At 42.3% G+C, this 12,915-nt stretch overlaps 1 protein-coding gene across 2 annotated transcripts; it reads right to left on the bottom strand.

Moving 5' to 3' along the window:
* Positions 1–1,739: 1,739 nt before the first annotated feature.
* On the bottom strand, positions 1,740–7,578 carry LOC147443000 (protein STAY-GREEN homolog, chloroplastic-like). Of its 2 annotated transcripts, XM_086528949.1 has the most exons (7): positions 7,111–7,578; positions 6,483–6,656; positions 6,213–6,380; positions 6,078–6,129; positions 5,119–5,213; positions 4,916–5,026; positions 1,740–2,194 (listed from the first exon to the last, which is right to left on the bottom strand). In XM_086528949.1, exons 1-7 carry the CDS (start codon positions 7,306–7,308, stop codon positions 2,192–2,194), a joined length of 801 nt encoding a protein of 266 aa, XP_086385075.1. In that variant the 5' UTR covers positions 7,309–7,578; the 3' UTR covers positions 1,740–2,191. The 2 variants fall into 2 exon arrangements, with proteins under 2 accessions (XP_086385075.1, XP_086385074.1); XM_086528948.1 differs by lacking the exon at positions 1,740–2,194 and having other exon boundaries at positions 4,403–5,026.
* Positions 7,579–12,915: the final 5,337 nt, after the last annotated feature.

The following is a 12,915-nucleotide window of genomic DNA, read 5'->3' as shown; positions in this document are numbered from 1 at the left end:
TATGAGTGGCAAACACTCTCCAAAAAAATAGAATCAATTGCACAATCATGCATCCGATACGTGCATCACTATATAAATATATATATATAGACACATACACAACACACATAATTGTCAAATTTAGCCAGAAATTAGTTTGTTTAAATGAATAATTAATTAAATGTAACACTAAATCAAGGAAAATCTAGCATTATTCTTAATCAAATTTCAAGAGAATTATGCATTTACCTAATTGATACACCTTACACTTATAACTAAACTCGACTACCTAAAACTAGGAGAAATTAGCTATGCACTCTCTCTCTCTCACTCTCTCTCTCTCTCTCTCTCTCTCTCTCTCTCGCTCCTAGTCAATGGTATGAACAAGATATGTAACAATTGTCACAGCAAGTGGATGCCACATAAGAACACAACCCTAAAATTGTTAATTCAAGAGACGTATTGTTTCAACTAAGGTTCAATGGGGTGGAAATTGAATAATAAGAGCTCTATGAGGCAATAAAGAAGCGCAACCATTAAGACGCAGCACACCTCCTCTTCAATCAACACTCTTAACCACACACAGATAGCAATGCATGCATTCTCTAGTCTAGATACCACGTACAATCCTCTTCACACAAATTCTCACAGTAATTCCCACATTGTGACTTACCTCAACATCATGAGTTTCTGTGAGGGAGGCACCGCATATCTAGCTAGGTACGATTGGGGGCAGGGAACCGGGGGCAAGGGACCGCTCGCCCGGTGAGGGGGCCAGTGGTCCCCTGCCCCCAATTGTACCTAGCTAGGTATGTGGTGTCTCTCGAGTAGAAGCCCATGATGTTATGCATTGTATGAAAAACATTGAAAAAGACTTCAATTTCCTACATGAGAAAATTTCTAAATCTTCTTGTGAGTGTTCACAAAACTACGTGTCTACATATATATGTAGTCTACACACACACACACACACACACACACACACACACACACACACATATATATATAGAAGTTAGAAAGTTTGGCATGCATAGAATTGCTTGATACTTGAACAAAATCATTCAACATATACACACAACCAATAAGGAATAGGAAAGCATCAAAGAAGTCCAAAGGAGCTAGCTTGGTTGGTTGAGTCTTTTGTTCTTTTGTGACCCGGGTCATGGGTTCAAAGTCAGCCAAGTGACCATGTGCGCTCATAAGGACACTCGTATCGGTTCACACAGGATGTGCGCGATTTGCTACAAAAGGAAAGCATCAAAGAAGATAAAAGATGGTATTGCTTCCGGTTGGTTCGTCACATAAGTATGAAAAGATTCAAGGATTTCATAACCACTCTCTTGCTTTAGAACTTGAGTGCATAAGCATAAAGTGAATTCACATTTTATAAGTTATTCTTTTATACCCAAAGTTTCTAACTGACAATGTCAGAGAGCGCAAGAATTAGCGTGCACCTTAATTACTTTCAAGAGAACAACCTGATCCAATATGAAGTGGCATTAGTACCTTTTGTATCTACACAAATATCGTCTCATAACCTGAAGGTTAGGGATGTAGCTTTTACAACTATACATACCTCTGACTCACTAACTACAAGGTTGTTAAAACATTGAAGTGTTTTAAGAGCCCCTCGAATATAAAACATATCGCATCGGGGGAACTACATAAAAAATGTACTTTGATTAAGATTCTATTACTGCTCACTTGCAATCCATTGACATTATCTACCACCCATTCTTTGCATTTGAGCATCCAAAATAAAATAAAATTTTGTAGGCCTCCACTCTCTTGCATTGAAATTTGAAGGTGAAAGAAAGGTTACAAAGGGCTAGAAAGGAACTGCAAGGAGAAGAAATGAAGTATGCTGGCAGAAAATTGTGTTTATTTAGAGAACATAAAAGTCTTTTGACTATCCAATATCTCAGAGCTTTTCATCTCCTACACCAACACCGTTCACTTTTGCGTTTTAAGTGTTTTGCAAGGTTTTTCATTTTTCCGAAATGGTGGGGACTAACAACATTAGCCATAGTGCCCACAAGCACTATGATCCTCAGCACCTCTTGAACATCAGATTTCTTGGCACCCACAATTTAGTGGCATGCTTTGTTGTCCACACGAGCTCTATCACCACTATTGAGTGATCCATGTGCAAAATTCCAAGGTACTTGACAGGAAGGCTTTCCTCAAAAAGTAAGCACGACATCTATATCTTCTACTGCATGAAAATAAACCATACCAAAGTATTAATAGCTAAAAGACAACAGTTTTCCAAAGTTCTTACTCTTCTCCAAAAGCAACAAGACTCTGCGCAGGCGTGTGTACTTTTCCAAGAGCAACAAGACTTTGTGTGTGTGTGTGTGTGTGTGTGTGTGTGTGTGTGTGTGTGAGAGAGAGAGAGAGAGAGAGAGAGAGTAGGATCAGAGGATCGTTGAAAGGGCAGACTCCATATCCTAGAGGGAAAACTACTATAATCTAAAGAGATTATCCCAGAGAGAAAATTGAGGCAGGATTAACGAAATCTTTTTGAGGGAGATACTCAAGCAAGAATTGCCCTGTATAGAGTTTTGGCATGAACGTCCCTGAAGAATCATGCTCCACTTAAGATGTGATGAGTTGCACATAAAAACAATTAGCCTGACCATGAAATGTGTCGAGTTGGATATCATGAAAGTCCTCATGAGAGAAGAAGAGAATTTTACCATTATAGGAAATTATCCCAAGAGACCTTCAAGATCTAACCGACGAGGAGAGTTGAACTCAAGACCGGCAATGAGGTCAGCCATTGACACATCTAAATACTTCCGTTTTGTGGAGGGAACCTCCGTGACAACCCACACTTCAAAATTACTCTCCCATGGCTTGAGAGTTTAAATCACCCACAAAGGAAGAATCAAGTAGCTAATTAATAAGGCTACATCAGCTCGAATACCCTTTGATGCAATCAGAAACCGACTCATCATTAAAGCCAATAAGGAGGCGTGCACTAATGATCAAGAGACTACACAGTGTGGGCTTGTTCTAGTACAAAGTGCAAAATCTTGAAAGGCGACTGGTTGAGAGCCGAACTTTCATGACATGCTTTTGAAGCAAAAGTGCCTCTTCTGCAACAGCTTTCAAAAATTAAAGTACTAACTTGCATAAATTTCCAAAATTATCAATATTGGACTTAAAAAATCCTTAAAAACACAAATTCAAACATATCTTCAAATGCAAGATTTGCATTGAATAAAAAAATTCCCCCTTTTTTCTCTGTTATGTGCACTTAAAATATCCTAGTCATGTTCTCGCACTAGATGCAATGAAGCCGACGACAGTGGCAGGATAGAGAATACTGTGGCAGAAGCTATAGATAGTAGCAGGTAAAGAATTCGCCTCTTTGTTTAAGAATTTTTCCAGCTCTGCATGTATCTATCAGGACCCTTCATATTGATGTGTCCCAAGAATAGGACAGACCCACATCATGAATTAACCTCTTTTCAAGGAAATGAAAGCGGGGCAAATTTGAAGCAAAAGAAAGCTAAAAGCAAAGCTCGACTTCTAATGCTTCTTGGTTTTTCTCATAATCTCTCTCTCTCTCTCTCTCTCTCTCTCTCTCTCTCTCTCTCTGCTTCATTGGGAGGGCAATAGTCATAACTCATCTCACTTTCCTCTTGAATAACAGGTCTTAAGTTCAACTCTCCTCATCGGATAGATCTTTAAGGTCTCTTGGGATAGTTTCCTGCTAAACAGCCGGCAGCTGCAGTTTGCATCCATGCCCCAAAGTCTAAGGTTGTTGGCGGGCTTGGCTGCATGGGAGGCTGCCCAAGGCTGCTGTGAGGCAGTGGGGGAGTGTGTCATACATTGTCAAAGCAGGCAGGAGATGGGCAGGTTATTAACTTTCATGCAGGGCATGCTTCTCTCTACCCTCCTGCATGTCCACGATCGTGCTGCCCTCCTCTGGCCTTTGCCCCCCTGCCTCACCTGCTCAGTGCTCAAAGTGTACGCAACAGGACAAGGGCAGTTAGTAGGACCCTTTACTAATGCCGCGTTGGTGGCTTTTTTAAATTTATAAACCTATATATACTAACCTCATAGTCTGTATTGTATAATTGCCAGTTTCAAAATTTTGATTACTTGCAGACAGTATGTGATAGTATACTAGCATTGGTCTTTGCCTTCTTTCCTTTAGTTCATTCTGATGTTAAAGACGTAAAGAATATGCTTTGATGCTATCACAGCGCCAGAATACTCCTGACCAACAGGCGTAGCGGCACTCTTCAGCACATTTATAAACTATCCCCCCCATACAGAGTATGAAGCCAGGTTAAATCCTTCATAAAAATCCCAAGAAAATCCCAAGCACACCACTAGATACGAGTAAACCATACACGGCAAAGACATACCTGAGTTCCCAACTCCCACTGGGATGCAAATAGGAAAGAGGGGCCTCGGTACTGAAAATTATATTACAAAGATGGCTTTACAAATTTGCACCATGTGCGTAAATTTCACCTTGTATGCAAATATAGACTGTCTTTTAACAATTTTGCTGTATGCATACATTGTATTTTAATATGTAGGGAGGAAAACTAAAGAAGAAAATAATATATTACAGCCACCGCTTATGGTGGTTAAATAATGAATGTAAGGTAATGACTTGTTACCGGAATTTTCGTTCACTGATCTATAACGTATGCAAATTGAGAATTTACAGGTTGAAAACTGCCATCTTGAGCGCACGACTTCTGTCAAGAGGCAGAACAACGAATTCTGACAACCTGACCCTGCTGGCCAACTGCCTTTCTATGTACAAAAAAATGAGTGTTCCCATGATGGGCTAATGTCCACACTAACTAGCTTGCTGAACCTCCGACTCTTCCCAATCTTGAAAGGAAGAGGGTACAGGTATCACGCTCAATGGAGGAAAGCAGCATTCACAAGGATACGGACACCTTACCGGCCTCTTCCAATCACTATTGTTGGGTGGCTGCTTGGATCTTGACTCTTCCTCAATCTGATCCATTGCATTGTGGATGGCTTCCTTTGCAACCTCCGATGACGACGCACCCTGTGGTTTGGAAAATGTAAACAAAAAAGTAGTCTCAAGCGCTGTGGTTTATGCATCTGGCATTTCACAACTGTAACGCCAAAAACACTAACCTTTGTTGCTTCCCGCAGCGGCCCCCAACACTCTAGTCTGTTGAATTCCTTTACATTTGAATGGAAATACACCCACACCAAAGCTTCCTCCAGTTCTAAAAATTTCCAGCCACCATAAAATAAATTGAGTTCAGTAAACATTTGCTTTCTGTATAAAAAAAGAACAGGGAAAAAACTACCTACAGCCCCAAAAAAGGCGCAATTATGAAACTGAACTAATAACTAAAAGTTAGCATCTTGGCTTTAAATGCGAGGAAACAAGGCTAAGTTTCCACTCTTACAACCTTTTTGGACCAATGCCACTTACAATGTGGATCAAGTTCAAGACTGTGCAATGACCAGGTGATCAAATGAAAACTCTTCATACACAACCTAAAAGCCCATATCATACAAAAGATATCCATATGACCACACGCATGTCGCCTACAACCTAAAATGTAAAGTAGGTTAATAGTAGTCCTCCGCAACCTACAACCTAAAATGTAAAGTAGGTTAATAGTAGTCCTCCGCAAGATAACATAGCCATCAGCTTCATCATGCAGAGAGAATTTGGAAAATACTCCAATAACAGCTAAAAATATGCCCCAGTACCATAGTTACCAAGGAACAAAAAATTGGATTGCAGAATGAGGAACAGAAACGGGCATGAACTGCCATTTCCAGTTACGGATACTCGCGTCTAAAACACCGAATAGGGATTTGGAGGCAGGAAGTTGGAATGGGAACACCTGAAAATGGTCACTCCCTGTAATTATGCCCAATACCATATCTTTTTACCCTAAAAGGTAGCTACGTGACCTTACTTAGACAAGCCAAACGTTTGGTACAGCAGGCACAACAGAACCAAAAGGTCTTACACGATAAGCCTATTGCTACAAAAAGCCATCAAACATAAATCCTCACACTTACGTCTAACTTTTAACAACATAGAGATCCGAAAGGGGAATTATGCAGCATACCTGGGTGGTTCATAAATAAGTTCTCATCTCCGTACCTAAAGGCTGCCAGCACCTGCATACATATGACAAACAAGGAAATTATAAAACTGAACTCACCCACAAAGCCATAAAACAAAGGCCCCCTTGAATACCTACCACGGGAAGTTCTTTACGAAATATGTAAAATCGTAACTTTGCGATTGTATCTAAGAGAAAATGACCTCCACTTATATGACAGTGGACATGCAAAGACATGGAACCTTGGGATTTTTTCCACTCTGCTAAGACCTCATCTCTTTGCAGCCGATTGTACCAACCTTGGATCTGAAAATTTCCATACACCATTGTTTAGGTAATCACACTGCCAAGCTGCGCATGTGGCACGCTTGAAATATTCTACTTGAAAAAAAACACATGAAAAGGAACCTGAGCCTTGTTGATTGTTTGAGAAACGGCCAACGTAAGCTTGGCTGTGATATCACTATGGGTGAGGGTGTAGGCACGAGGAAGCTCGTCAGGTCGCTTGTCTTTGCCATCCCCCAGGAAAAGGACCTTGAGCTTGGAAGCCTCAAAGATAGCAGGCCCAAATAATCTGGCCACCTATGATGCAAGCACAGGAGAACTCAAGAGGTCAAAACCCATGCAAAGGCAATAAAACCACAGAAACATGCACACAAGTGCGCATGCACACGAGCTCACAAACAAGTTCCCAATTTTTGCTTTCTCCATTTGAATCAACCTGTAAATGCCTCATGAAAATCCAAAAAGGATTTGAATAATGACATATGCAAATTAACTCACTGCCTCAGGCCGATTTTCAACTTGAATATGCGCATATACATAAAATCATGGACCACAAACAGCTTCCATGAAACCCTTTCAAGGGCAAGCTCATCACCATAGATTTAAATGATGCCAAGATAAACAAAGACAAGACAGTTCATTTTCCTAGCAAATGCCTGCATACATCGGCACAAAGTCCCAAGATTCACATAGTTCCCAAGTACATACATCATCGCACCATACAGATCAAATCCATCCCTATTGCACTTACAACAAGGGGACGTCGACAAATAGGTGATATCAGCAGTCTGTCATCATCGTGGCTACGGAGGCTCAAGCGCAGACCAAGAAACTGAGATTTTAATCCACAGGAGACATGAGGGTGGCAAGCCCGCCTTCTCGAGACGCTTGCGCACTCATTTCCGCTTGCTGCTGCAGGAGTTGTGTGAGCAAGAACATGAGTGGCCATGTGCGTGTTTCGCCCAAAACGAAGGAGATGCAAAGCTGCGGAGTGGGAGGCTGCGTGATGGGTATGTTGCGTGTGAAGGGAATGTATTATGCCGGCGGGGGAGAGTGTGTGTACAGTGTGTGTGTTTGTGAGCGAGCGAGCGCGCGAGCGAGAATTTGTGTGTCTGTGGCAAGAGAGTGGCAGTTGCGTGTCGTCGTCCCTTCCGCTTTGCTTCAGCCAAGCCTAGAGAGCTCTCCACATACTCGTTCCCACGTGAAGATGACACATCTCCCTCCCCCACTCCCCTTCATATAGCTTGACTTTGTACACATTCGATTGATTAATTAACTTAAAAGCACAATCTCCCAACCAAAGATATTTCACACTTTTAGCACTGCAACACACTCTTTAAGAGCGCTTTCGCACACACAAGGTTTCTAAGCTGAAAAGCTACAATGTCCTCAGCGCTTGTCGCCTCTCTACAAGCGTTGTCCTCAAAAGCCAACTCTGCCACGTGAAGATGACACATCTCCCTCCCCCACTCCCCTTCATATAGCTTGACTTTGTACACATTTGATTGATTAATTAACTTAAAAGCACAATCTCCCAACCAAAGATATTTCACACTTTTAGCACTGCAACACAGTCTTTAAGAGCGCTTTCGCACACACAAGGTTTCTAAGCTGAAAAGCTACAATGTCCTCAGCGCTTGTCGCCTCTCTACAAGCGTTGTCCTCAAAAGCCAACTCTGCCAAAGATGGCAGAGTCGTTTCAAGTAGAGCTTCATTTGCCAAGAAGAGGACAAGTGTGCACACCTATTGCAACCTGCGTCAAACATAAAAAAACAACGTTGTTAATGACCAAATAACCTGACCAACTCTAGGGGCGAAACTTACCTTAGATAATATTACAATATCGCACTATACAAGCATTTTGCCTCTCACATAAGAAAAATTAATGAAGTCGTAGTGGCTTCTTGCACCATATCAACAAAGTCACACTAGCTTCTGCCCCATATCTTCATTTATGCACATAACATTCAATCCCCTTCCATGAATGGGTGGAGAATCAAAACAAAACACCCATGTACAATTTTGTTATGGGCAATTTTGGTAGGTGCTCTTCAAGTCTGCTCAATTCTAGTTTCTCAACCTTATCATGAAACAACAGTTTCCCACAGCTCTCATGTTGTGCTCCACATGCATGTTTACCAAAAGTTATTCTTCATACTTATATGTGTTGGTAAAACATACAAACTACCTGTGTCTTCCTTTACCTTATATCATTGTGTTTTCATACTACACGCTTTTGAGCTATATCACGCCTAGATGAAAGTACCACCATAGCTTGCTCTTTTGCTAGTAACACATACAAACTACCTGTGTTCTTATATCACCGTGTTTTCGTACTACACATTTTTGGGCTAGATCACACCTAGATGAAAGTACCACAATAGCTTGCTCTTTTGTTGAAAAATTCCATTTAGCATGAAATGTGGGTGCTTCTCATTTTCCCTTGAGTTAGTAGAAGAAAAAAGAAGTAAATTTGTGGAAAGGTAGAATGAAGACAATCCATCCAGGTTGAGGAACATGCTCTGATAGGGTTCACATTAGAGCTTGCAACCATGATGGTGATTCTCTGCACATTGCTTGCGAGGGGTTCAGAGCAAGGACGCCCGCAAGAGCTGCCCGTGGGCAGGAGGTGCAAGCATATGATTGAGGCTTCAGAGCTTGCGGCGGTTGGCACACGCCAGGGTGGTTGGAGAGGTTTGCCTTGGCAGAGGCCCTGTACTTTTAGTTGTAGGATATGCCTTCCCTCCCGCCTCTCCTTGGGGAGGCAAAGAAGGCCATCGTTTTTTTCGAATGTCAATTGGCAAGGAGCTTGTTCGTGGCAAGATCAGGCCGCTTGGTGGCACCCTTCTGCATTAAAGTGCATGGTTGATCATGCTTGGCTCATCTGCATAGCCTATGATGGTTGGAAGCTCGTTGTTGTCCCACTAGCTACTTGTTGTCCCACTAGCTACTCGGATGTTTAGGTGGCATGATCATCTCGATAGTACTGCTCGAGCCCTCACCTCGGTGTGGGGGATGTGCTTAATCTTCAAATGATGGAGGCCCTTCTTGCTGCAATATGCTTTTGTCTTGGTAGGCTTCAATCTCTTTTTGTGATTTGTAATGAGGTGGCTCCCTTGAAAGCTTGTGGGTTCGATGTATATATGGGTACTCTTCTATTCCTTGGTTGTTTTCATGAAATTGTTGTATCTCTTTTTGATACTCCTGCACTATTGTGGTGAGAACTTTGTAACGTTGTCTCATATTTTCTAATTTGATCTCTCCACTTACATTTGTGAGTATGGCCAAAAATACAAAGAAGAAAACTTCAACGCAATCTTAGAATTGTGATTCTTTACCTTGTAAGAGATGGGTTCTAGTACACTAGTATGTGACCCGCGCATTGCTGCGGCCAATTAAAAGCAAGGATAACTCTAAGACACTCTCATCCCTAAGGTGGCAATATGTGCAAACATTCTCTATGCATCAATAAAGTAGTGCCAAGATCATCCTCCAAGCTATGATAAAGCAAAGAGTAGTGCCAAGATCATCCTCCAAAGCTATGATAAAGCAACTCTAGCTAATTAACAATAGTGACATCTAGTATGGAAAAATGGAGAAGAATATATTTGAAACCTTTCAAAAGACAATCCAATGAAAATCCACCCACATCAAATGTGTTTACCATAACCTTCTTAAAACATAAAGTAATTTTTGGTTGCATTAAGTTGCTATATTGTTCCATTGACCTGGCTATTCTTTGATGTTCACTGGTTAGCAAGCGACCTAGAGTTGATTCATTTTTTTGCTCGTAGCATGGACCATTTTTAAAAGAATCTATAGATAGGATGTATAACCCTGGTATATGTGGTGTATAATTATGAGGATTTGTAGACTTGCATATTACATAATATTTCAATCAAAATTTCTAAGATTTTTCTATTCGATTAGCCAAGAAAATGCATTTGCTATTAATAAAAAGCTGATGCATGAATCAATCTCTCTCTGATCTCTCTCTCTCTCTCTCTCTCTCTCTTTCTCTCTCTCTCTCTCTCTGTGTGTGTGTGTGTGTGTGTGTGTGTGTGTGTGTGTGTGTGTGTGTGTGTGTGTGTGTGTGTGTGTGTGTGTGTGTGTGTGTGTGTGTGTGTGGGAAACTCTTATATTACAGTATGGGGGTTATTTACATCTTGCTCAGGATGAGCATACATCAATCTCTAAGCTAAGGGTCTCGTATAGTAAGAACATCCTCGAAGACCTTAGTATGAACTAATGCAGAGGGCATAAGAGACGAGGAGACCATACATTTATCAAAGCGAGTGCAAGTTCTAGTATTCCATATGTACCACAATAATTAAGCTCTAAATGAGTGCACACAAAATCTCAAAGCTGCATCCAAAGTCTTAAAGAGCCCAAATGTAGCACTGTATTTAGTGAATCAAACACCCCACGTTACATTCAACCAGTGCCTGAACCAATTCCACCATTCAATCACCTGTTTACAACTCCAAAACATATGTCTAATAGTCTCTGGTCTATCACAATAAGTACATTTTTTTGAACCAACGCCCTTTCTCGCTTGAAAAATTAATGTCGGCAAAGCTCCGACAGTGACCCTCCACAAAAAAACCTACATTGTGAATGGTATGGGCAGCCCCCAAATGTCCTTCAGTACATGAAGCCACCAATCCTGTTGTTGATGCATCAACCATTGCTTATTATATATGTCCTAAATAGAGGGATTTGGAAGCAAAAAACCATAAAACTTTAGTGTCTTAGAGGTCCACCAGTTGGTTGATGTATCAGGTAATGCCCAGTCTCTGAACCTATCTACTTCCAATGTGGTATTTCTAACTTGCAAGCCATCCACTTGGGCACAAAGATGCTCCCATGGAATTCTAAAACCATTTCCCAATCTGTGTCGCCTTTGAGTTGTAGAGAACAATCTAATTGTTTTGTTAGAGTCAAGAAGATGATTAATTTGTCCAACACCTTTTTTAGACATAGACGAGGCCTTTTTCCCAAGCAAAAAGGCAAGAGGTTTTTTGAACACAAAGCTCTAGAAGACATTTTAAATTCCAAGTGAGTTGCTGTCATGCCAAGGGCCAAACCAAGGGGTCACGGACTCAGCCAAGGGCCGGCTGCCAGTGGGAAGGGGTCCGAAAGGGGCTAGGAGCCTATTAAAGGGAGGTTGGGCAGATGGACCAAGCATGGCAGTCCCTTAGTGTTTACACTGGTATCAGAGCTTCAGGCTATTTTGAGAAGGGAGGCACGTTTTTGCTTTTTGCTGCATGTTGCATGCAACCTCAAAGTGAGGAGGAAGGAGAAGCCGAACACGGCGTGTGCAGAACCTCCAAGCCGGGGAGTCGACGGGAGGTTGACCTGCGTCAAATCGCGCGCGGTTGGGCTCAGTAGGAGCGCAAGGGGAAGGTGAACAAAGTCCGACCCTGCGACGCCCTCCAAATCGGGTCGAGTCGCGAGCTGGCTTCTCGTTCGTCATCGCGCAATCGGCCGCTCTCTGTTGCACAGCAAGCTCGTTAAATTTTTTTTTTTTCCTCTCTTCACTTGAGTTACGCTAACACTCAGTGAAGAGACCTTGGCCACGGGGTCATGGACTGGCAAGGCCGGCTGCCTTCTTTCGCTACCCTCTTTTCCTCGGTGGCCATACATCACACATTGGTTGTGGATTCTTCAACAATACGTAGTCCGGTTGTGCTGCAACTCAGCCTTACAAGTTTCCAAGAGCTGGCAATTGCTCGTATTTTTCTCCGTCGTGGCTTCTTGCATACGATGCAAGCCCAATCGGCGGCAACCGCAACTTGATTTGTGTTTTCAAGTTTCTTTTTGGCTGCAAATTTTGTCACCAACTCTCCAGTTTATTTGGTGTATTGCATACGACGCAAACCATACTATGGGCCAATCGAATTTGTTCCCTGCTTTCGAGTGAATCATCCACTGCAGTTTTCCTCGTTGCTGTCAAGCTGATCGTGGTTGTGGATTGAACTTCGGAAATAATACGGTTCCTTACCGCATACAGCTACGAGCTCGTTGGAATTCAGGAATTCTTCTTTCTTTTCTCGCACAGTACATCCACAGCATGGATTCGGACATAGATATGCATCATGCCTTTGATTTCGAGCAGTCCGCACCCGTTACATCTGTCGATGCCACGCGAACGGTTCCTCTCACGGAGAGTAATCGTGCCCCAACGGCAACCGATGATACGTATGAGTTGTTGGACATGCAAGATTTCCGTGCATTGCAAACACGCATGACTGTGCTTGAAACGAATTTTGCACAATTAAATCAGAATGTCACAGGATTATCCGATTTGATTAAGTTGCATATGCGGCAGCAGGCCACGAGCCCTGCTAGTCAGCCAATTCCGGAGCACGGCTCCACACCAGGCCAAGGGCCGGCTGCTGGGCAAGGCCCTCCTCCGGGTCCGCTACACTCTCTGACCCAAAAAGAGGTGGACGATTTGTTGAAAAATACAAAGCCACCAATTTTTTGGGGAGAAGAGCGTGAGCGAAACAAGGACACCGTGAATATTTTTCTCAGTAAGTGGGATGGTATTCAT

This window comes from Adiantum capillus-veneris, chromosome 14 (assembly GCF_014529385.1).
Source record: "Adiantum capillus-veneris isolate H3 chromosome 14, ASM1452938v2, whole genome shotgun sequence".
In the NCBI taxonomy this organism is placed as follows: domain Eukaryota; kingdom Viridiplantae; phylum Streptophyta; class Polypodiopsida; order Polypodiales; family Pteridaceae; genus Adiantum; species Adiantum capillus-veneris.
This window is presented reverse-complemented; position numbering and strand designations above follow the sequence as displayed.

What these genes read in the sequence shown, in the direction of transcription:
- LOC147443000 (XM_086528948.1), bottom strand. Translation starts at nt 7,308, where the DNA reads ATGGCCACTCATGTTCTTGCTCACACAACTCCTGCAGCAGCAAGCGGA. An exon ending in TTTGTCGACGTCCCCTTGTT is followed by an intron (nt 6,657 to 7,110) that starts GTAAGTGCAATA and finishes CTTGCATCATAG; the next exon opens with GTGGCCAGATTATTTGGGCC. An exon ending in TTCGTAAAGAACTTCCCGTG is followed by an intron (nt 6,130 to 6,212) that starts GTAGGTATTCAA and finishes ATATGTATGCAG; the next exon opens with GTGCTGGCAGCCTTTAGGTA.